Source organism: Ammospiza caudacuta, chromosome 9 (assembly GCF_027887145.1).
Source record: "Ammospiza caudacuta isolate bAmmCau1 chromosome 9, bAmmCau1.pri, whole genome shotgun sequence".
Lineage (NCBI taxonomy): Eukaryota > Metazoa > Chordata > Aves > Passeriformes > Passerellidae > Ammospiza > Ammospiza caudacuta.
In genome coordinates, this window is record NC_080601.1 from 33,632,849 (window position 1) to 33,656,344 (window position 23,496).

At 39.6% G+C, this 23,496-nt stretch overlaps 1 protein-coding gene across 3 annotated transcripts; it reads right to left on the reverse strand.

Annotated features, from left to right (window-relative positions):
* Positions 1 to 384: 384 nt before the first annotated feature.
* On the reverse strand, positions 385 to 22,276 carry TIAL1 (TIA1 cytotoxic granule associated RNA binding protein like 1). Of its 3 annotated transcripts, XR_009275045.1 has the most exons (13): positions 22,046 to 22,276; positions 15,594 to 15,690; positions 12,248 to 12,397; positions 11,895 to 11,949; positions 11,498 to 11,585; positions 9,528 to 9,603; positions 7,517 to 7,625; positions 7,145 to 7,240; positions 6,976 to 7,060; positions 6,561 to 6,684; positions 6,345 to 6,437; positions 5,946 to 6,085; positions 5,025 to 5,113 (listed from the first exon to the last, which is right to left on the reverse strand). XR_009275045.1 is itself a non-coding variant. In XM_058810274.1 (12 exons), exons 1-12 carry the CDS (start codon positions 22,072 to 22,074, stop codon positions 4,996 to 4,998), a joined length of 1,167 nt encoding a protein of 388 aa, XP_058666257.1. In that variant the 5' UTR covers positions 22,075 to 22,276; the 3' UTR covers positions 385 to 4,995. The 3 variants fall into 3 exon arrangements, 2 of the variants coding, with proteins under 2 accessions (XP_058666257.1, XP_058666258.1); XM_058810274.1 differs by lacking the exon at positions 6,345 to 6,437 and having other exon boundaries at positions 385 to 5,113; XM_058810275.1 differs by lacking the exon at positions 6,345 to 6,437 and having other exon boundaries at positions 510 to 5,113; positions 12,248 to 12,346.
* Between the last annotated feature and the right edge of the window lie 1,220 nt (positions 22,277 to 23,496).

Genomic DNA, 23,496 nt, shown 5'->3' on the forward strand with positions numbered 1-23,496 from the left:
TACAGTTCTTATTCAGTCCTTATCCCTGTTCCAGAAGTTGTCAAGCATGGGAAGATGTTCAACAAGCAGCTGTGCATATCTGAAACTACTTCAGTTATAAAAACAAAAAGGTCAATACAGACACGCAAGAGAATGCCAAGCTAAGAGGTCTGCATTAAGCAAAAGTTACAAATTCTGATGCTTAACACAATTTCCTTTGTTTAGTCACCTTCAGTGTTCTAGTTGGCTGTTTAATATGCACCTATTTTGTGAGGAACCAAAGAAGCTATGTGGTTTCTACTTTTGTAATTTTAAAGCCACATTATTTGAAGCAAGCAGATAAAGCAGGTTTGTGTCTGAATGGTCACAACCTTTGGGGGTACTGCAGTGTCCATGCAAAGCTGTTGTGATGCTAAATGTGTTTGACAGTCTGCCTTGGCACTGCTGCACCAGGCACACTGACTGGGCTGTACCACCCATTGTCACCATCCTCCTCCTCCTCCCTTCCACACCAGCAGCTGGGAAAGAGCTGCTGAGAATGTGGGATCTGTGAGAGCCAGGTTCATGCAAGGAATGGTAACTGAGCCACTCTTTCAGAAGGGAAACATTCAAACACCATCACCCATCAGTACAGAAAAGTCAGTTTACACTGAATTCCCTGACAAATGCATTAAGTGTTTTTCTTCTAAACAAAAAACAGTCTGTGCAACTCTGATGTCTTATTGACAGCTTCAACACTAAGATAGAAGGCAAAGCCATGTTTCTTTCCACAGCATATCAAGAATACTTTAATAACCAGTAAGATTCTGATCAGCTTTAATCAAAGCACAGGGAGCTGTGTATTTAAGCAAGAATAACTTGTATTCAAATAATCATTACTGATGTCAAATTAACGTTCTGAGTCATTACCCTTGAAATGTCAGTGAGCAGAGCATGTCATTCACACATCCATGATCCACATCAGCACACAGCCTCAGAAGGACAACACAATCAGTGTTCACTTGTCAACATGAAGTCCTGTTTCTTTTTCAAGTAAAACATTCAGTAAACACTTCAGCATTTTCTTTGATTTGAAATTATGGTACAGCAGGATGGGATTTTATCCATGTGATATTGAAAAACACAACAATTTTTAAGGGTTTTTTTTAAACAAGCAACTGGATTCATAGAAGTCAGCTGAAATGAAACACACCAAAGACCTTCCCAGAAGCTACTGCCTTGCAGTTGCCTTTTTATGAACAGAAACTTCATTACATAGTGAAACCCTTAAATTTATCAATGTGGGATAGGCACCACATGTGATCAGAACAAATGAATTCTCACTCAACTTTCAAGAGAACTTTCTTTTGCTCTTACAGCCACAATCCAGATCCCAGATTATATCTATATATGAAACTTCAAGCTGGAACAAGGCAGTTCTTCACAAACCCCATCCATTTTTTGGAAGTATACTGAACAAAAGATTTCCTGCATCTTGCAATGTAAGAACAGTGCAACAAAATCTTTTATTGCTGACCAGGAAACAGTTTCACGTGATTAAAACAAACACTTGTGCCCTTGTTCAAAAACAGTCAGATAATTAAGAAGTATCAGACACTAATCATGTCCATACAGTTTAAGTCTGCTTCCTTGTGTACAAACACAAGAAAAACAAATCACTATTTTTCTGCAAAACTAAGCCTTATTCACTGTGAGACTTTTTTGAGTGAAATGAAGGCAATGGTTCTGGTACAGTGAATCACTTCTCATGAAGTTATCTTAGTAAGAAGAAGGTTCTGCAGGTATGTCTAAAAACTGTTAGCAAATATACACAAGGAGGCAGGATTGATGAGAAGCTACACACGTAACCTTAGATTTGCAGCCTTACTACTGCAACTCTGCAAAATACAAAATGATTTTGTAGGAAAAATTTTTAAATAAAACATCTTTTACATGGTTGCAAGTGCATAGTTTACAAGTTCAGCCTTGTCTGCCTGTTGTCAGTTTTACAGCAAAGAGGGACAATGCTTTGACAGATGACAAATACAGGATAAGCCCTTTATCATGTTCCACTTTTATTGAACATTTTCTGCAAACGCAGATTACAACCTTGGTTCAGGTTGCACGCATCAACTTAAGCCATAATAAATCAGTGTTTCTGAAATCCAAATTCTAGTGGTAAGGGTTAGGTAGTGGTCAATTTCTGTAGTTAGAGAAATTACAACAGTGTAAGTGTCACTCATAAAAGCAGTATGGTGCAAGAGGCTCTTTGGTGCCAAAAAATTGTCAGTGATGCATTTATGGATGCTACTGAGTAAAAAGCAATCTAATTTACAACTCCTCCTCGCAGTGCTAGAGAAACATTAAAGGACACTGGAGACCCCCACACCTTGAGCAGTCTGCGAAGAAATATCACCATTACAGAAAAGCTGTATAAAAATCAATGACAAAAGACTTAAATCAGAAGGTATATCCTATCTTTCATCCTGAAATACAGGTCAGGTACGGCCCAGCTCTACAGCAGGCATATTAAATAATCAGATTTAAAGTGATCTACACATTGAGACCTGAAAGATCACTGCCTTAATCTCACGCCCATTTATATGGGCATTTATGTGGCAATGTACTTGCATCATCTACATCTTCAGTAGCGCCTAAAGAACAAACTGCCTCCACACCAGCATGCACCCAGAACAGCCATATGGCAAACACCTAGGAGGATGTAGAAACCCCAGATTTCAAGTGAAGTCTAAGAAATCCTAAAGGAACTCACAATTCATATCTCTACAGACTCGTGACTTTTTAAACCAGCTGAGTGTAACAAAAGCACAGACTTACTTGTGAGGTTTTCCCAAACTACAATGTATAGGCCGATCCTCGCGTAGATATACACATATGTACAAAATGTATAGAAAAACAAGAGTCCTGGAGGCAAAGATTCCTATCTTGAGTGGAAAGACACTACAGATACCATAAAGGAGAAAAGGAGATAAAGGGCCAACTCCGCCAGCACGAGCACTCGTGGTTCCACACTAACCTCAGTCATTATTGCATGCATTGGATGCCCAGAGTCACCTCTGGTGCAGCTGAGCCAACTGACTAAACTGCTCTTCCAGCACATCTCACTCTCAACCTGATCTAAAAGTCAAGGTACTACTTCACACATCAATAAAAGAGGAGGAAAGAAAACCCTCATGTGATTTGCTACAGCAACAAGTGTAGTTATTTGCACAACCTGGCTGGGTTTAACACAACTGCAAATCTCCATTTCAAAACAGACTACTCTACCTCGCAACACCTGCATGGCCAGAAACAGAGAAAATACACAGCTGCTCAGACACTCACTTAGAACTACCATCTCTAAAAACCAGAAGTTCTGTTTCTTTTTAAATGCAAGTTTGCTGCACTGAGCTACCACTGCAAATCCTACTCCTTCCCTTCCAACGGTGCCTGCCTCAGCATTCCAGATGACAGCTGAGGCATTTGCACCCTCTAGCTGTCACAGGGAGGACACATTACTTATATCTAACTTACATTCATTTTCAACTTCAAATTTATTGAGGCAGTTTATATCAATGTATCCATAAAATAATTCAGAAATAACCCAAGTATACCATTTAAACATCTTCATGATTTATCCATTTACACACTCAGTACACAAACAACCCAGCCTCTGTACAAGTTCATCACATGCAAACCATCCATAAAGACAAAAACTTTAATTAAAAATAAGTCACAACTCAGTGTACTGTTTCAACTGCATCTCCATTTACCAAATGGCACATTGAATATTCTCTAAAATAAGATGTTTTTAACAATCTTGTTAAAAAATTCTTGGGCAAAATATTTCTAGACTTAAAAAACATCAAGATTTTTCAAAACACTCAAGATACTATACAACTTATAATAACCTTGAAATAGGTTTACAAGGTTGTTAACCAAGGTATTTACATACCAAATAATGTAAAGCAAAAAATTTGTATTTCTAATGACAAAAAGGTGATGCATTAAAGATTTATGAAATTAAAATTAAGGCTCTTTGTTATAGTTCTTTATGTAACTTTACATAATAGCCAACTTTGGAAATGTCAGTCTTGCACATTCTTGTCAATCTACTGCATTTAAAGCAGTAGGGTATATTAAGTATTACTTTGAATAATTACATTGCTACTTCTATGTTTGAGCATGCTTTTGAAACACTGTAATTATGAAATATTTACAATGTGTAGCCTTCAAACTTTATGTAAAAGCCCAAGTATGACTGTCTGATTTGAATACAAACAACATACTTGTAAAAACACTTTTACTTTTCAAAATTAAATGTAAACTACTAGAGTTTTAACAAGCAAACCAGCTCTGAAAGTTTCAACATGTGCCTGAATGTGGACAGTAAAAGTTATGTGAAATTTCTCAGACAGTACTGTTTTTCATCTCAGACTGAACTGTTCATTGTATCAGCTGTTTTCTGTAAGCATGTAGAAAAATTAAATATTTTTTTAAAAAATTCTTCCAAGACCTACATATACTTTGAGCTATGTCCATAGGTTTCTTGAAAACTCAATACTGTCTTGCAGGTTGTAGTGATTGGTCCACAGTTTATTTCAGGATGTGTGTTCAACTAAAAGCAACTCCCTGTTTTTCAACGTCATTTCTCTTAAAAGCACAATGATATAAAACACTGAAGACAAAACAAAAAAAAAAAAAAAAAGGAATGGTGACCTCAAAATCAAATTCATTAGCCATTTCTCCTACTATATCAAAATTTGTAGTCAGAATTGTCTTTATTGACTTTATTTTTAAGTTTTGTACACAAAGAAAAACATGTTCATATCCATCATGAACAAAAACTTAAAAAGGCAGAACTAGAAGACATTTGTGTCCTTCACCAAAGCAAAGCTGTGCTAAAGGTTCCAAACATTTCCATTTTTAAAATAAATATTTTCTTTTGTTTTTTTCATTGTCTACATTCCAGTCTTCAGAATGTCACTGGAAACTGCAGCCTATCATGAAATACACACTTTTAAACAGAGTCCCAGCTCACTGTGTTTGGTAACTTGCCATACCATATCCAGCTTGGTTAGGTATTACAGGAGCACCTTGTCCCTGGGCAGGTTGAGCACCAAATCCACCCATCCAGGCAGCAGATGGAGATTGGCTTAAAAAGAAACAGGATGGTTAAAAACAGTGGGGAAAAGCAACTTGAAAAAAAATATATAAAAACATACTTCCTACACAACTACGTGTATCAAAATAGAACAATTTCTTCTTTTTAATGAGTAATTCAGGTTAAGCTCTACAACATGTGATTCCTGAATATATCATGAGCTTTTGAAGAACAAAGGAGAAAAAAACCCCACAAACCTTGGGTACCAGTTGGATATGGCATCTGCCTCCCAAGGCATGAACACACACAGTTGGCTGGAACTCAACATCAGTGATGCAGAAATGCAAGAAATACCCAATACCTCATGGGCATGAACACCAGTGAGAGGTCTATCAGGGCTTAATATGTTTAACTGGCACCAGATAATGAAGAACTAGGCAAACAAGTTATTTCAAAATTATGTTAAAACAAAAGAGTTTTATTGAAAAACTCCATTCTTAAAAGCCCACCCAAATTCTGAAACTGCACAAGTTCAAGGGTCTGTGTTCCTTCTCTCCCTACAAGCAAATACCCAGGCTCCTGGCTCAGACTCACCACCTCAAGTCAGAACCCAGAACAGATTTAGATACCAGACAGAAACACCACCCAAAACTTTTCCAAACATTGGGTGGTTTCTGTGCCTCCATCACACAGAAAATGTGCCATCAGGTACAAGTCAGAGCACTCACCCCAGTATCTGCTCATGGCAAGCACTCAACATAAACTTTTAAGCACACAGGAATCCCCCTAAAGTTTGAAACCTTGTGCAATCCTTGACCCAAATGAGCCTGAAACTTAAGCTACAGCATCCTTGGAATATTCTAAAAAAATTAAATATACTCACTCTACTCCAAAACCCTGTTGATTCCATGCTTGGCCATACATTCCATATGATGGTACTTGCCACCCATTAGCCATATATTGCCCATACTGCTGTGGGTTTCCATATACTTGGCTCCATTGTCCCCACTGACTGTAATCCACCTGCAGAAAGAATAATCCATTGTACTTCAGCTTCTAGAGATGGTTTATTTTGCATTTGTGCTGCTGAAGGCAAAGTTTTGGCTATATCACTCAGAGAGCTAAAACAAGCAATAATGAGATCTGAAAAATAAGATGTCACTATGACTTAATTAGATCCTTGTACTGAAAAATTTATTTGTGTGTGCTTGAAACCCCAAAGACTATTTGGTTGGACAGCCACCTAATCTGCAGTTAGCAAAACAGCAAGAATTAAAATTACCTCAAAGTTTCTCCCTATCTTGGATCATATCCAGAAGACAGTAACAGATATTCCATCAAAATCACTAGCCCAATTTGATGAACTGGAACATAACTGAGACAGAACATGGAATTTCATAAGAACTCCACCACAAAATTTAACCATTATAACTGGGAAGTCATTACAGGTATAAACACAATTGCTTTTGGAATAAAAGAAAAGGTTAGGTACAGTTACCTGTTGGAAGTTTTTAGTCATATCAGGGGATTCTTTACCCCAATAACATTTAACAACATGTCCTTCAATTGTGGTTCCATTAACTGAAACAATAGCATGTGCTGCACTTTCATGGGTTGAAAACCTATAAAATGTAAAAACAAACCAATGTTATGTTTTACAGAACTTCCACCTGATTACTTAAAAAACAGTGATTCCATACATACAGGAAATCCAGAGAAAAACATCTGCTTTCACAAACATTCATCTTCTCAGGTAAAAATGTTGGTGGCCCTTTTTACAAGTTCCAAATTATTTTATTAATATATGGTGACAGATTTTGTTGTATCAGGACAAGTTCAATCAAGTGAAATTACAGAGAAATGAAGTGTTACTACAAGCACAGACCCAGAGATTTTGTTTTCTCTGTCCATACCTGACAAATGAGTAACCTTTTTCTGGAAACACCCTTATTTCCATAATCTGTCCAAAGGGTGAAAAAGTCTGTCTCATAAGCTGATCTACAACATAAGATATTGCTGAATTAGTAACCATCCTGGTGTCCAAAAAGTTTCAATAATAAAAAATAAGAGAACACTTCATACCTGTTAGCCCCGAGGCAATTCCTCCACAGTACACAGTACAATTTTTTGGACTTGACTGATTTACTACATCTTCAAATCTCAACTGTTTTGTATTATCTGTAAAGACAAAGGCTGGTTTTCAGCAGTGGGCTGACAGTAACCTAGACACTTACCTCATACACAAGCATGAATTTCACATTTAACAAATATATTATTAACAAACACATTCAATATTTTATTACTATGCTAATACAGCATACCAAAAAATCTAATCAAGATCTGGAAGGCAAGCTAATATGGGATTTAAATGACATGATTTTGGCTTATGTTTTATTCTCCCACTTTACAGTGAAAAGACAGCAAACACAACACAGCATGACATGAAGCTCTTACTTTCTTGTGTACTTTTAGGGGCTGGTGGTTTCCTTGTTGCCCAGTTAGTTCTGATCTGGCGGCCTCCCAACCACTGGCCTCCCATGTGTACAATAGCATTTTCTGCATCCTGCAAAGATTAAAACAGAGATTGTAGCACTTCCAAACAAAAATCATGTATAAATCTACTCCCAAGACTTGGTTATCAGTTAATTCCACTGACAAAACCAGTAACAGTACTAAGAAGAGTATGAAATTCTGAACAATCATAGTAAGCAGACAAACATCAATTAACATGAAGGGAACTGGTTACAGAGAAGGCCCTCAGAAGTCATTTGGTAAAAACTTCCTCCCACCCATTTTCTACACAGGATAAAAGCCAACTGCAATCATATATACATATATACTACCTAAATATATACTACCTGTATACATACATGTACACACACACATTTATACCATATACACACGTACTACACAAGCATCTGCATTAGATGTTCAAAAGCTGCCCAAAAAGTGGGAAGGTCACACAGATGTCAGAACCAATCACTGAAATAAAATAATTATCACTAAATGCTTCTTTTGCTTCCTGGAGGTGTGCAACAGATGCTTTGTAAGTTCTCTACACGTTAAAGTCATTGCATGAACACACATGAGAATCCATGGCCCACTTTTTATCCTGAACATGAAACTGAAGACAATCTTTAGCTCCCAGTGTAAGCAGAAACATCTGACAAGCAAGGGTAAGTTTGCTAACAGCTGCAAGAAGCAATTTGTCTCCCAATTACTTTGGAAGAAGACAGGTAGAGCAAACAGTTAGTGCACATTTCAAATGCTTTTCCAAGGGCACAAAGCTTAAGGAAAAAAACTGCCAAGCACAAGGGACAAAGAAAATGTGGACAAGTTAAAGGTGAGCTGCTCCCAACTAGAATTCTCTTCTCAAACTCAGGACCTTGATTTTCTAGGTTTTAATTATATTGAGTACTCATTTTGAAAACACAGAAATACAAAAATGAAATTACAAAAGATGACCAATAAGAAAAAAAAAAAAAACTCAATCTAAATGATAAAACCAAATCCCCAGACAATGAAACACCCCAATTGATTCAAGCACCCTTGGTTCCTAAAACATGGTGAATACACAATGAACTGACTAGGAAAGGAAACACTCTCTGATCAATCTTGCTGCTATCCTGCTTGAGGATCACAGCTGAGACAAAAAGGAACAGAGCTCAGGCCATAACTGATCCAGTCCAATGCAGGAGTTCCATTTTCTCTGAACTGTGTTATGCATTAAGAGCTCAGCCTGGAAGTCTGGGAGCACATCCCACTTCCCCAAATCCAGCAGAATGATACATTCTGAAAAATGGGCCTTAAAGTACCAGCTCTGGACTGTCACACCACAACCCTACAGGTGCAGCTGCTGTGCAATGAACAGCAAACAGGACATGAAATTTAGAGTACTTTTTAGTAATGTGTTTAGAATTAATCCATTAATTTTGTAGGATGAATACTAATTTCAAACTGGAGTTTTTATGGCTCAGTCTAAAAAGAATTCAGTAACTTTAATTCCATGACTGTTACAGTTCCCCCCTGGTGACAGGAACCAAACAACTGTATGATAAGGGAAGAGGGGTTCTTGCCTTTTCAGCCATAAAACAGAACAAAGAAATTGCAACTGGAAAAACACACTAAATCAAGGCATTCAATTGCAGCATCTTATGGCATTGGCAAATCTGAGGAAAATAAAATTTTTTTCTCTGATTAGGACAGCTCCAGAGATCTGACATTTAGGACTTCTGACCACACAGGCTTTATATGCCTAAAATCCTGAAACTGTGAGTTTTCCCTATGCAAAACATTTAAGGAGAATTATTCACAGTTTCCCCACATTGTCTTAAACATACATCCAGCTCCTGTACATGTAAATTTGCTTCCCTGGGTGAAGTCTAATAAACAGTGAATACATAAACAGGCAAAAACTAAAAATGGAAAACAGGAACTATTTTAAACCTGCATTGTGATTACTCACCAGTTTGTTATAAAAAGATACAAAACCATAGCCTTTTGACTTTCCAGTTGCCATATCTTTAACTACCCGTGCATCCCTGTGAAAAGAAGCACAGCTATATGAGGGTAGTATTGATAACCTGCAAAATAAAAACTAAAAGGAACCACACACACTGTATTGTGAGCATAATTTTTTCTTATAAATTCAGTTAGCCCTAAAACTACAGTCATTCCTGAACTCTCCCTATTGCTTCTTTACCTGTTAGAAAAAAGCAGTAGGACAAAAAAAATAACATGTAATAAACATGCAACCTATGCACATAACCTATACTGGCTATAACTAGAATGTTCAAATTTGAAGTATAAGAGAAACAAAGTTTCCTTTTCTAATATTCTATTGGCTAGGGTCCTCTAAGGTTTACTGTTCTATAAATTACTGTAACAATTCTATCTAATTTACCATGCATTTTCTAAATAGTTAAATGTCTTCTGCCTAGTGATACAAAATATATGAAATATTAAAAAAATCGAAAAAGAGGAAAAAATAGGAATTAAAAGGCATACATGGCCTGTTAACAGATTTCTTTATTTTTCTTGGTCAATTCTCTACCATCATTTTGGAGTTTGGGTAGCTGTAAATTTTGAAAAATTGACATTTTCAGAAATTTAAGAAAGGAGAATAAAACTAACAACAATGCTAAGCACACCAGTACGAAAACAACAAATTTACACAGAAATTTTAGTGAGTAAGTTAAAATGATTGGAAATATAGAACTGCACTGAATAATAGAATGTTAAAATGTAAATACTAAAATATGTATATATAAATAATGTATAATAAGAATAAATAGAAATGAGAAAAAATCTACAACTGAGTTCCAGTGTGCACAGTTCCTTGCAGTTAGCCTTCAAGATCCTGTCCATTCTTATGAGCAATTCTGCAAAATAACCAGAATGCTATTACTTTTAATTGTGACTTGGACTTTAGAAAAACTGCAGGTCTCAGGTATAAATATAGATTGAGAAACAGAAACCTGAATTATTCTTTTTAAATTGATTTTTAAAACAGTACTACTTACCACATTAAGAGACAAAAAGCAAAGTAAACAAAACAGCAGAGGTAAGAAATAAGATTTATGATTCATTTAAAAATATGCGTACAGAACAAGAGAAAAATAAGAATTTTGTTCTTAGAAATATATTCCTGTAAAGTAGTACAAAAACCTTCATGTGCAACTTTGATTTTTACAAACTGATAAAAGATTAACAGACTTTTTTTGTAGCAGTACTCTTTAGGACATTTATACTTTAGCACTCTCAAGGATTTTGCAATGTTAAATATGTTCAATTAGAACACCAGGTGATTTAGGATCACCTGAATTGTCCAAGAGAAGTTTAAAGAAACATTCTCTTAACTGGCAGAAATGTGCACATATTGTAAAGCCACCATTCTTTCATTTAAGGTATTATAATTGTAATTCATCCCATTATCATCCAAAACACCAGATTTCATTCTCATAAATATTAGCTTTTTCAAAACATTCCCAAGTTATTAACCAGCTGCTTTATAGAATTAAATTTCAATTGCCCAGTTTTCCACACTGCCTAAGAAATGCAGCAAAAATGCACATAAAACACACCCAGGATACAATATATATAGTATGTCAAGTCACTACTCTGTACACATTCTCAACAGCAAAAAATCACACTTAGAGCAGTAATTAAATTTTAATAAAAGGTTGAAGGACATTAGCATATAAATTAGGTTAAAAGCACATTGCTTTCAGCAAACCAGAGCACAATTACATTACTGCATTTACATTGTGAAACACACTGAGATACAACCCCTCTTTACTGCCCACCCACCCACCACAAGGAAATGAACAGCAGAAAAATTATCTCAAAAGATAAGAAATAATATTTCAGCTTAGTAACACATTTTCACTATCACATTTTCTGACTGATAATGGAAATGTTTATGATGATACTTACGATATTTTACCAAAAGGAGCAAATGCTGACTTGATGTCTTCTGTTGTTATTTCTGGACTTAAATCCCCAACGAACACATGGAAGTGATCTGCAAATAAATAATTTACTAATCAAATATTTAACTGCTATCTGAAGTTTCAACTCCTGAGAAAGTGATGCTCTGCACACACTCTGGGAACCAGGGACGCTCAGGATTCCATGTGAAGAGCAGCAGCAATTTAATCTGTCCACTCCGCTTTCCCCAGTTGTAAAGCAGAAACAGAAGAATTAGTTTGCAAAATTCTATCAAACACTAGATGGGAAGGAGAGAAGTTATGTTTAAATGCATTTATGATAAATTATTACCACTCTGTGAAGTATTTGTGCACAAGGGATACTGTGGCATTACAGTACTTACTGGATGTATCTTTTTTCTGGCTACTTGGTGTTGTTGCCCAGTTTACTTTGACCTCCTGAAAACCAAGTATAAAATTTAGTATAAATTCACACAATTCTTAGATTTTATAAGTTTATTCAAGGGTGGGTTACAACTGTCAACATTTACAAATCATCATTTAATATAAAACACCATCATAAATAGAAGATCACAAATAATACATTTCCTAAACAAGACTTACTTTTTTATATCAATAGTTTAAAAATATTATTCTATCAATATTTAATCTTGGTAAAATATCTTCAACAGTTTTATTAATATTTTCACACAAATCTATATTCTTTAAATCTAAGATTACCATGTGAGCAACTTACCTTTCCCAAAATTTTTCTCCCATTCATAGCAGCTAATGCAGCAGCTGCATCTCTGTGTTCATAAAATTCCACAAAGCAATAAGGGTCATTGCTTGTATGCTGCAAAACAGAAAATCCAACAGAAGAGTTGACCCTTCTGCTATCGGGTTGCTGAGAAGAAAATCCAGGAAAATATATTACTTACAGCTAGAAACTTTCAGAATGATTTCATCAGATTTATGAAATAGCCTTTGACATTACACTTAAATGCAAGAATTCTAAGACGGATTTTTTTATTCAAGGTCTAGCAGTTTGTGAAGGATAGCTTGCTTTGAATGAGGACTGAAGTTTACTGAACTAATAACTGATCAGAAAAGTGATCTGCAAACTGGATGGAAAGGGGGGGGGGGGGGGAAAGGGGAAGAATGGAGAGAAGAAAAATCTGCTCCATGCATATACTCAAAGCTAGAGAAGTTCAGTCCCCAGACACATTTTCACCAATTTTCTCTTGCCCTACTTAAGAAGTCTTTCCTTTTATTTGACTGAAAACCACCAGCAGGCAGCAACCTGGAACCTGCTCTGTCAGTCTCAAGTGAAACGTGCCATAGCAAATGTCTGGGAAATAAGCTTTTAAAAGAACTCAAAATAGTTTGACTGAGGGAAAAGGACACTAATCAATTGACTGTTAACTCTGTTAACCTTGAGTACAACCTGTTTTTGTAGGATGGCCTAACAAATCACCTTTAAAAATACTCACTGGCAGAGGCCACTGAAGTAATAAATGTAGCTGAGTATAAAGTGCAAAGAACAGAAGAGTTTTCTGAAAAGCTGATCAAGTGGAAAGGATGTTGAGAATGCCAACTTGAACACTGGATTTGATCTACCTCCAGGATGTAATGAGTACAAAAACTCTAACCAAACATTTCCATTAACTATGCAGCATGTGCACGGACCAAAATGATAAAATATAATTCTAGAAACACCAATATTACCCTAAACAAGTTATTTCTCACATGGAAAGGGAAGGGTCTAGCAGAGAGGAACTGCTCTGGCATCAGTATTCCCACTATCAACCTCCCCATACAGGTAGAACACAGCTGTAACACAAGCTAAGAGAAGCCTTTTCCAGCATTCCTATTTGACTTCTGACAACCCATACACATTAACACTGCTGAACAATTCCATTCCTTCTCCCTAAAAATGGATTGTAGAGCTTAAACGCAGTCCTGTCTACTTGTGAAGCTGTGAAGATGCAACAGTTGAATGGATCACAAGGCCTTCGTACACCTAAAATGGTCTGGGAGCCTGAAGTCATCCTCCTGCACACTGTCACTACCTGGGGACTGGAACTGATGCACCACGAACAGATGAGAGAAATGCACCTGAGATCATAAAAAAGTTTCACTCACAAAGTTCTCTACAAGCACACTCACCTCAGATGCCCCAAAAAAGAAAGCCTTAACTCACCCCTCCTCCCACACTACTTTGGGAAAGCCATTTAAGGCTTCTTTAGGAAATTTGGTGCAGTTTATGCTTCAGCTGAAGTGCAGGCTTACTTTGAGATTGTAGGGAGGTCTTCTTTAGCCCTGAGAACTTGTCTGAATCTCTTTTGCAGACACTCAGATCTTTAGATGTTCAAACTATCTACAAATATTGTGCCAGCAGCCTGAGTATCACATACCCCCAAAAGAAACACCTGAAATTTTCAACACTTGATGTGTTCATGTCACATACTCTACAAAAGAAGAATGACTTAATGCATCTTGCTAAAATGGAAAAATCACAGGTTTTTAGAAGGTGATGGTGGCACTAACAATGTAAGAACCACCTAACCATGACACAGTCCCCAGGACAGGTTAACCACACACTGTAGAAGGGTCTTGTGACAGTCTAGAATCCAATCTGCACTTCTGTGATTGCTCACTGGCAGCTGCTGAGGTCAGCCCAGTGCAGTCACCTGTGTGGCACTGAAACAGCTGCCAGCAGTTTCTGTTTATCTACTTGTTCATGAAGATGTCTCACTCATGGAAAGATTTAAAACCACAAAGCCTCAACCAAGGTAAAAATGTTGGAATTTCTCACCTGATCCTCAAGAAACCAAAGTGCTGCTAACAGCTCTCACCCAGCCAAAGGTGGGAGCAGCAGCACCTTATGCCTGTAGAGCACATGACAATCAAAAGTGTTTCTTCAGAGAAGAACTAACAACTGTCATCTGTCAGCCTTCTGCTATTTTTCCCCAATAAACTTAAAGCAAATCCAGCAGAGAAAAGTGTCACATGGGAAATTAGTAGTCCAGACAAAGATGAGAGTGATTAAAGAAGCAGCAAGTTGATGATAAGCTAAAAACAAAGAAACAAACAAGCTGTGTGACACATTGAAAGGAGAAGAAGCCCACAGGGGAGTTTCTGGTAGCATTCCTAAAGAAGCCTGGTCACAAGATTTGCCTTTTAATACTTTCATTAACAACCCTGACAACAAACTAATGTAACTGTCCTCCAGAAATCTGTAATTGCAAGTTAGTAAGAAGCATAAGATGTAGTAAAAAGTATGAAGAGTTTACAGAAACCAGAGATGAAGGACCAAAGCTTAAACTTGGCTGAACTCAGATTAGTCCCTGCCTGCTCAAAGCTTACCAGTTACAAATGTAGAAGGAAGGAAAAATACCAGGGAGAGAGAAGTTTTGTAGGATGTGTCAAAAAGCTCACAGAAATGGCTGCCAACCATAAAGGTACCAGAGTATTTACAATGGAGATAAGAAAACATTAATACTTACCAACACTCTGTGCAAGACTTTATCTGGAATACTATGGAAATTTTGTCACTTTGTTTCAAGGAAAAATTAATTTAAGAACAGACAGGTGCAGACAAGAACTATTTTTACTAGTGCAGACAAGAGGTATTTGAACTAGTGCAGAAAAAGCTGAGGAAGAGTCAAACTTATTTTGAAGGACTTCTTACTTTTCATCCATAGCAAAGAACCATTTATTCAAGAGGGACAAGAATTACTGAGGCTCATGTTCAAATAAAGTGAAAAATGTACAGAATAGGCATGAATTACACTTGAAATAACAAGGTTTCTGATCATCAGAACAATGTGATTCTGCAAAGGGGTAACAATCTTTTAAATAAAGTGGAATCTCATCAGCAGCTGATAAAAGGAAAAGATTCCCATGTCAGGGCTACAGGCAAAAGCACAGGATTGCACACAGCAGCTCTCTCCTGCAGAGTTATCCCAGAGCCAAACACAACCAACCCAAAGAAACCCCCTGCCAGTAATGTCAAAAGAAGCCCTGAACTCCATTTGTTTTGGATAGCTTAGGATAAAGTTACATTACATTTGCTACCCCCCAGATGTGGAAGGCCTTACCTCTGTTATCATTTTACAGCTTTTGCATGGTCCAATCTGGCTGAATAACTGAAGTATGAGAACCTCAGTCACATCTCTGGACAGGTTTCCTACATAGCTACACAAGGAAACAAAAAACCAAGATTTTAAACCAGAAATTATCTTTTAAAATGTAATTATGGTTTTAAAAACTTAAACAACTATAAAGAATCTCTCTTTAAAACATTTCAGGTATCTTAAAGACAATATTTACTAATTACTTCATCGTTTTAATGCAGTACTCATGTGGTTTCTGAATTATAACATTGGCTAACTGAGAAGTGAAGCTCAGTGCAGACAACACTGGACACCCAGCCCTGGTGCCAATCATTTCCTTGGCACTGAGATGTCAAAAGCACAAACAACATTGCTCAAGAAAGCTGTGCAGAACAAGCAACCAACTGGGCAATGATATTTTAAGTTTCACTTCCCACTGAGTATCTCATCAAGAATACTTCTGAATTTGGGTACAAACACACATCTCACTGCCATGAGCTCAGGAGCAGCTCCTGGACAAATTGTGCTGCCTTGCAAACAACCAACTCAACTTTTCTGCTCTCCTGAGCATTTGGAAAGGCAGCCCACTCACCAACAGACAAGGCAATTTATGCAGCATTCTGCCATAGGAATGCACTGTGCAGCTCCCACCTTTGTAATAACCCCCAAAATTCTGGCAGTGTTATTTTAATATCTCCCAGACTTCTTTATTTTTGTTAGTTTGTAAATCTTGAGAAATAATTCCAAGTTTTGAAATACTTATCAAGTTTAGATAAAAGTGCTAGATCTACCAAGTCACAGTAATGGCTGAGAAATTCTTCAATGCAAAACTAAATTCTTTTTAACAATGTGACTAATTTGTAATCAAATTGTAAACAAAGTGATCAGCTGAGAGAAAGGCTTGTCACAGTAACAGATGTCACAAGCCATCAGCAGAGGGACATTCATCACCTTCACAAACAAGGCTGTCAAGGCATAAAGAATTCAAGTGCAACCAGTAAGATGAGCAGAACCTTCTGTGATTTAGAAGTTGAAAGAATTTACATTTTACTCATTTCACTCTGGTCAGTTACAGAACGTCATAAAACTGCAAACTCAAGTCAGCCTGACCTTAATACAGTGAACATAAACGTGAGCAAGCCTTTCTTAGTGCTCACAGACAAATGTATTGAGTTAACTAAAGGTGTGCTCTGAAAGGCAACCCTTGAAATTTTTCAAAGGCAAATTGTGTTTGACAGCTGGACTTTCATCCGGATCAGCAACATCCAAACTGACACTGTTTGTTTCCATCAGAACACACAACGTTATCAACACATGTTTGTTTGTGTTCTTCTTTCAGCAGCTATGGGGCAACTCTGCACTTTCTCTGCAGGACTTCAAAGCTACAAGACCCAGAGTGAACTTTCTGAAGCACCACCTGAATAGAGAACATCCACTAAAATCCTTCAGGTACTCATTATTTTCTTATTAAATATGTATGAATTAACACAAGCCACTGACAGAAGTCAGGACTGTTATGAAGCTTTTCAGTAGAGAAGTTAAAAACTGCAGAACTCTAAGAGCCCTTACAGGACAAACTGTCCATCTCACTGACTTCTCAGTTCTATCCTGAAAATTTAGTAGTTAAACATTTATCCATACTTTCTTTCTGAAATATTAACTAAATTTTTGTTAATCATTCACCAAGAATAAATTGTAAATCACTAATAGCTTTCAGTGGAAATATTAACCTTTGAAGATACTACTAAAATCAGATGGGAAAAGTATATCCCAGTAGGAATTCCAACAAAAAGGGTCAGTTTATTGCTAGTTCTGGTTCCCTCTGTATGCTGCAGTATTCATTAATGCTGAGCCTCAGAGCACACTGATACAGAAACACTGACAGAAATTAACACATTATTTCTACTGCAAATCAGATACAGTAAGGAATACAATTAACATTAACAAGAAAAAAAACAAGTATCATCCTCTTCTGCATAATACTAACATGTATTCGGAAAACACAAGTCTGAAAATCAAGCTGGAGAATTCCTCTTGGTCTGACAAAAATTTAAAACAGAAAAAACACCAGGGAAAGCCATTCCTGAGCCATCTATTCAACTAAGGTAAGGAAAGTTACACTAACTGCTGGAATATTTAAGATATACTAAGTGGTTTTTTGATACCACCATGCCTTCAGCAAGATAGTTGTGAGAATGCTGCACCATAAACCTCAGCTATGAAACAAGCTGCCTTTTCACAAAAATCAGGACCACCCTGACTGCTAGATTCTGATGGGATGTGAAATCCTACTGGTCCATGAATTCCCTAAATGTATCTGACAAACACTGCCTTGGTGCACAGTGTCACCATTAGTCAGAGGCATTCCCACCCTTCCCAAGCTGCTGAAACTCAAAGTTCAGGAATGCACCCACTGAGAATGCTGCATAGTGAAGGTTCATGCAGCAAGGACAACACCAGAGAGACCCAAATCTCTCAAATGAAATGGAAAACATGGAAATGCAAATCTCTACAAATTTGAAACAATATGCTAAAAAGTAAGACTTGATGGTTACTTGGTGTCTTTAAGCAGACTGCAGTAACATCACCTCCTCCAGTACAGTTAGAGATGACTTTAATAAAAACATACAAGCAAACACCTTCAGTGGCAATGCCTGAGTACTACAGAACTAAGAAATCAATATATTCACCACATCAGGAGCAGACACCTCACCTTCCTGGAAACACAAAACTTGGCTGAGCTGATGTTTATCACCCACCACACATGGCCAGCCTGTGCTCAGCTTTCCCCTTCCCAGCTCCATTTACACGTGAGGTAACCCAACAGCAGCTTCTATTCTACTTCCTGAAATCAGAATTATCACACACACACCTCAAGAAAGGAGAAGACTCCTAACATGTATTGTACTGTATTCCAACCTTTCTGGACTGATACATTCTAGAGGATGTATTATGCAAACTTTTAAAAAGTTATGAAACCCAGCAAGGCAGAAGCACTAAACTCTTACAGGTGGTCTTGGATGATGTGACAGGGCAGCAAAAGTTGTGCCTTTAGCACACAGACCACAGTGTTTGCTCCCTTCTGCAAGCCTGAAGCACCTAAACACCAATTAATGAGCAGCTACAAAAAACCCCAACAACCCAGACAGACAGATGTCCTGACACACATTTTTATCTATTACACTCCTGAATGCTGCTGACAACACAAATAACAAACTACTTGAAATTCAGAGGTGTTGTAGAACTATCTAAGGAGCACAGAGACATGTGTCAGTCCATAATGAGTTTTGGAACTCAACTCTTTGGCTTGAGCAGCAAAACTCTCTTTTTGAAGGCAAACAGGTTTGTATTGCATGCTAGACAGGGAGGTAAGAAAGGGAGATTTACAGCCACTACTTTGAGGTACACAAAACTCCTTTACACCCTTTTCTTGAGGATAGTAAATCTGATTTCTCACTCACACAGGCAACAGGCAAGAAATGGCAGTTTGCATATTTAAAAGAGGAAATTATGATAAGCAATAAGGTAATTGATGTGCTCAAGAGCCCGTGGAAATTCTAGCAACTCTGCCTAGTGCTTGTGAGCTACTGGAAATAAAATGATGCCAAGAATAATCCACTATGCAGCCTCCTCCAGGAGACAACATTCCTGTGCAGAGCTGAACTGAAGGGAAGTTCAGGAGAAGGGAATCTGGGTGAAGCTTTACTCCTGCACCTTATCCACATTCCAGAGCTGGAATACAGCAGGGCAAGGCTGCTGAGAGAGCAGCCGTGGGCATGCAGTGACTTCAGAGCAGTCCCTGAACACCTACAAATCACACAAAACATTTCTAAAAACTTTAACAAGAATGTACAACTTTGCAACTTCACTGATTGCCTGTGAGAACTGATAACATTAGCGGCACATCAGGTTCCTGATAGTTTAGTTTTCACTTTAAAGTAAAAGCAGGACTTTGATACAGCCTGTGAAATCTAACAGTACTCACAGAGAACAGAGCTTTCAAGTGTTCTATTAAAACAAAAAACAACAAAAAAAATCAGAAGCTCACAGCTCATTTTAGGACCAGTTAAAAAATGACATGTGACAAATCATGTAGAAGGGCCCCCATTCCTGGAAAGTTTTATGGCAGAAAGTATCTAAGGTTATTCTTCACATTTCTATAAAGTTAAGAAACAAAAATGCAAACAGTGTCAGCATTCTATATTAAGCCTCAGAAAATATTCTGAATTCTTAGAGGTTTATGACAGACCTATCATGACTGGAATAAACATTACAGCCCTGTAAGTACTGCAAATTGGAACAATCCTTATTCTGAGCTGGTTAAGATGGGCATAAATGTTGAGTGAATAGTGGTAAGGTATGTTTTGCTTTTTATAAGTAAAAAAATCGGCTTGCAACTGTTAAATAAGAAAATTCCTTCCTAATTTACAGATTTTGGATTTCATTTATTCCTTCAGGAGTGAAAAATTAAGACATTCATAAAGTTCTGCTTACACTATCAAGCAAGTGCTTTTGCACATGGTGAAATAGCCACTGAAACAATTTGTCTTCACTTTCTCCCTCCTCCCCCTCCCCAAATAATGAAAACTTAGAAGTTCAACTAACAATATTTTTATTTGTTCTTCTTGGGGGACAGTGAGTTTTATTTATGAGATCACAACTGTTCTATATGAAAAGCAGTGCTCAGGACAATAATCTTTAAAACACACCTTGCTATTCTACATCAAAGATATTTCAGATAAAAAGTAGGGACAAGAAGGTAAAATGAAAAAAATGCTGCAGCAAAATTTTTGTTTTCCAAGCAAAAAGCCTACAGATAATTACAGGAAAGTAACTTTGTGATTGTGGTTACTACAGAACTACTAGGAAATTAATGTGCATGTTGTTTATTAGTTTAACAAATGAAACAGTCACACGTGTGCAATAAACCATTTGGGGCAGCTGTAGATGCTAGTTCAGACATCTCAGCACAAATTTATTTTTTTCTTGTTTAACTAAGAGGTTAAGTCAGGTCCTTGATGGATGTGATCCTGGGAAGAACCCATGGCCAATGTGGTACCTAAACTTGTTAGCACTTAAAACTTAGTGGGACCATAGCAGTTCTTAAAAAGAAAGAAACAGAGCCAATAATGAAGAAAGGAGCCTTGAAAATAAAACTGAATAAAACACTGTGTGACTCTGCTCTTTTCCCTCCTCCTATTCCAAAACAACACTTCAACCTAGGTCTGCTCTGAGGGCCAGGCAAACTCAGATCATTTGGGTAATCAACACAAAAAGCATTTCAGATCTGCTTACTCAAACTATGCACCTCAGGGGGGAAGGACTAAGTACTTATACTACACTGTAAACGAGTTTAAAGAACTTTTGCAGACCTAGAAAGGAGAAAAAAACAAATTGCCTTGCTAAGCCTTAAATGCCAAGTCATCATTTTGGTAGTGAGAACAGAATTATGATACATTTTACTCTGTTTCAGTAGTTTCTTTAGAGTGGCCTTCAGTCCAGACTATCTCGGGGAGTTTTTCTGAAGGCTACTGTCCTGAAAGCTAAATAGACAAAGATTTCATTTGCACAGTCCTGAGCTGTGTTTTGTCATCTGGGCAGCCCGAGCATGAGCCTGCCTTTCTTCCAGGGACAGCCCGAACGCTGCACGGCTCCCAGAGCCCCGGACACCCTCCGGCAGCTGCTCTGCACATCTGGGAACTGCTTAAAATCAGCAGCAGCACAAAATCCCCGCTCTGCAGTGCCCAACCACAAGTGCGAGCCTCCCTCCTTTAAGCCAACAGGACAAAGAAAATTCACCAAAACCACATCTGCAAAGCCGAAAAGAACCCAAGCAACCCCAAAACGCTCAAATTTGTATTTTCAAACAGAAAACGGATGACATCCACCGAGTGACTAAAGAGCGGGGAGAGCCTCGGCGAGCACAGTTATTTCTCTCTGCTGGGCCCGATACCCGGTTATTGAAGCACAGCGTGACACGCTGGAGGGAAGCGCGATCCCTCCCGCTTTGCCCATCCCACCCACCGCCGGCACAGCACAAAGAACTTTCCCAGCGCCGGCACCGCCGGGCAGGGGGGCCCGAGGGTGCCTGCGCCCCCCGGGGAAGGCTTGGGACCCCCGCCTGCAGGTCCAGCCCCGCGGGGACGGGCCCCGGAGGCTCCGGGCACGGACCCCGTTACACGCCGCCTCCAGCCGCGCCTCGCCCGCGTTTTCCTTGGATCGCCGCGGCGCCGGCTCCGTGCGGGCCGCGCTCCGCTCCCGCTCCCCCTGCCCGGAGCCCGCTGCCGGCCCTGCCGCACACGCTCCGTCCCGCTCGGCCCCTCCGCTCCCCCGGCACCCCCGCTCGGCCCCGGCCCCGCTCCCCGGGAGCGCACCCCTGCCCCCGCCCCGCTCCGCCCCGGGCCCGCCGTCCACCCCGCCGCCCCCTCCCCACTCACAGGGTCCTGGGCTGCCCGTCGTCTTCCATGATGGTGGGCGAGCGCCGCTCTCCGCAGCCGCGCCCGGGGGCAGCGCCGGAGGGGCTCGGCGGCGCACGGAGGCGAAGGGAAGGTGAGGAGGGTGCGGGCGGCCCCGGCTCCCCCCGCTCCGCGTCGCCCCCGCGCCAGGTCCCGCGGCCGCAGATCCCGAGCGGGAGAGGGAAGCGGCACCACAAAATGGCGGCCGCCACCAGACGCTCAGGAAGCCGCGCTCTGCGCAGGCGCCGCCCCGCGCGCTCCCGGACCCGCTTCTCCTTCCAGGCCCCGCGGGGCGCGATGGGAATCGTAGGCACGGTCGGGCACGGCGTGGCGGAGCCCCGAAGGCTACTGGGAGTTGTAGTTCGCCTGGCCGCGCATAGAGCGGCGCGACGCAGAGGGAGAACTACAGCTCCCGGCATGCCCGGCGGCAGAGGCGCCGCGGGGGCGCGCCCGGGCCGCCGCGATTGGGCGCCGGCAGCCCGGGAAGATTCGCTTCGTCCCGATCCCGGTCCGGGTCCTGGTCCCGATCCCGGCCCTCATCCCAGCCCCAGCCTCGGGCGCACCAAGCGGGACGGGGATGCCAAGGCTGTGCCGGAGCGCGGTGTCACCGCGTGCGGGGGACAAACGCCGCGCCCCGCGGTGCCCCGAGGCTCATCCCGGCCATTCCGCATGGCTGCGCCGGGCGGGCCCACACCGGGACGGGTCAGTGCCAGCCCCGGGAGGGGATGGCCCGGCTGTGAGGGCTTGGAGCTGCCCGCTGTGTGGCTCGGGGTTTTTTAAGGTCCCTTCCAGCCCAAAGCGCTCTGATCCCGTGATTCCTGTGAAAAACGCCAATCACTTGTTTTTAATTTTTTTAAATTTTAGTAGTAATAAAATGGTTATAAAAATAGTAATACAATTAGAGTAATAGTAATTTGGACAATTTGAATCGGTACAATATGAGGCAATAGGAACAAATAGTTACGGACGTCCGGGTACCTTTTTCTGGGCAGCACAAGCCTGAAAAGGACACGTTAACAGAGGATTAACCCTTAAAAATAACAGCCTGTTGCATATTCATACCCCTCATACATGATGCATAAATTCCATTCAAACACAGCATTCTGTCTGGTCAACTTCTTCCTCTGAATCCCAACAGAGCTTTCGAGGTTGGAAGAAGTTCGTTTCTCCTGATAAGAGGGCAATAAATTCTCTGAAATACTGAGGTGTCCTGTGGCTGCTATCTCGCTGGAAGTCCTTTCTTTTTAAAATAAGTATCCTACATAGCATAGTTTCTATTTAAACATTTTGTTATAACCTAAAACTATATTTACCACACTACTTAAGAGAATTAATACAGCATAACTTTCTAACACAACACATATAATATTCCTTTTAATATTTACAAAAAGCCAATCATAAAATACACATTTTTCACAATTTTCAGTAATTCT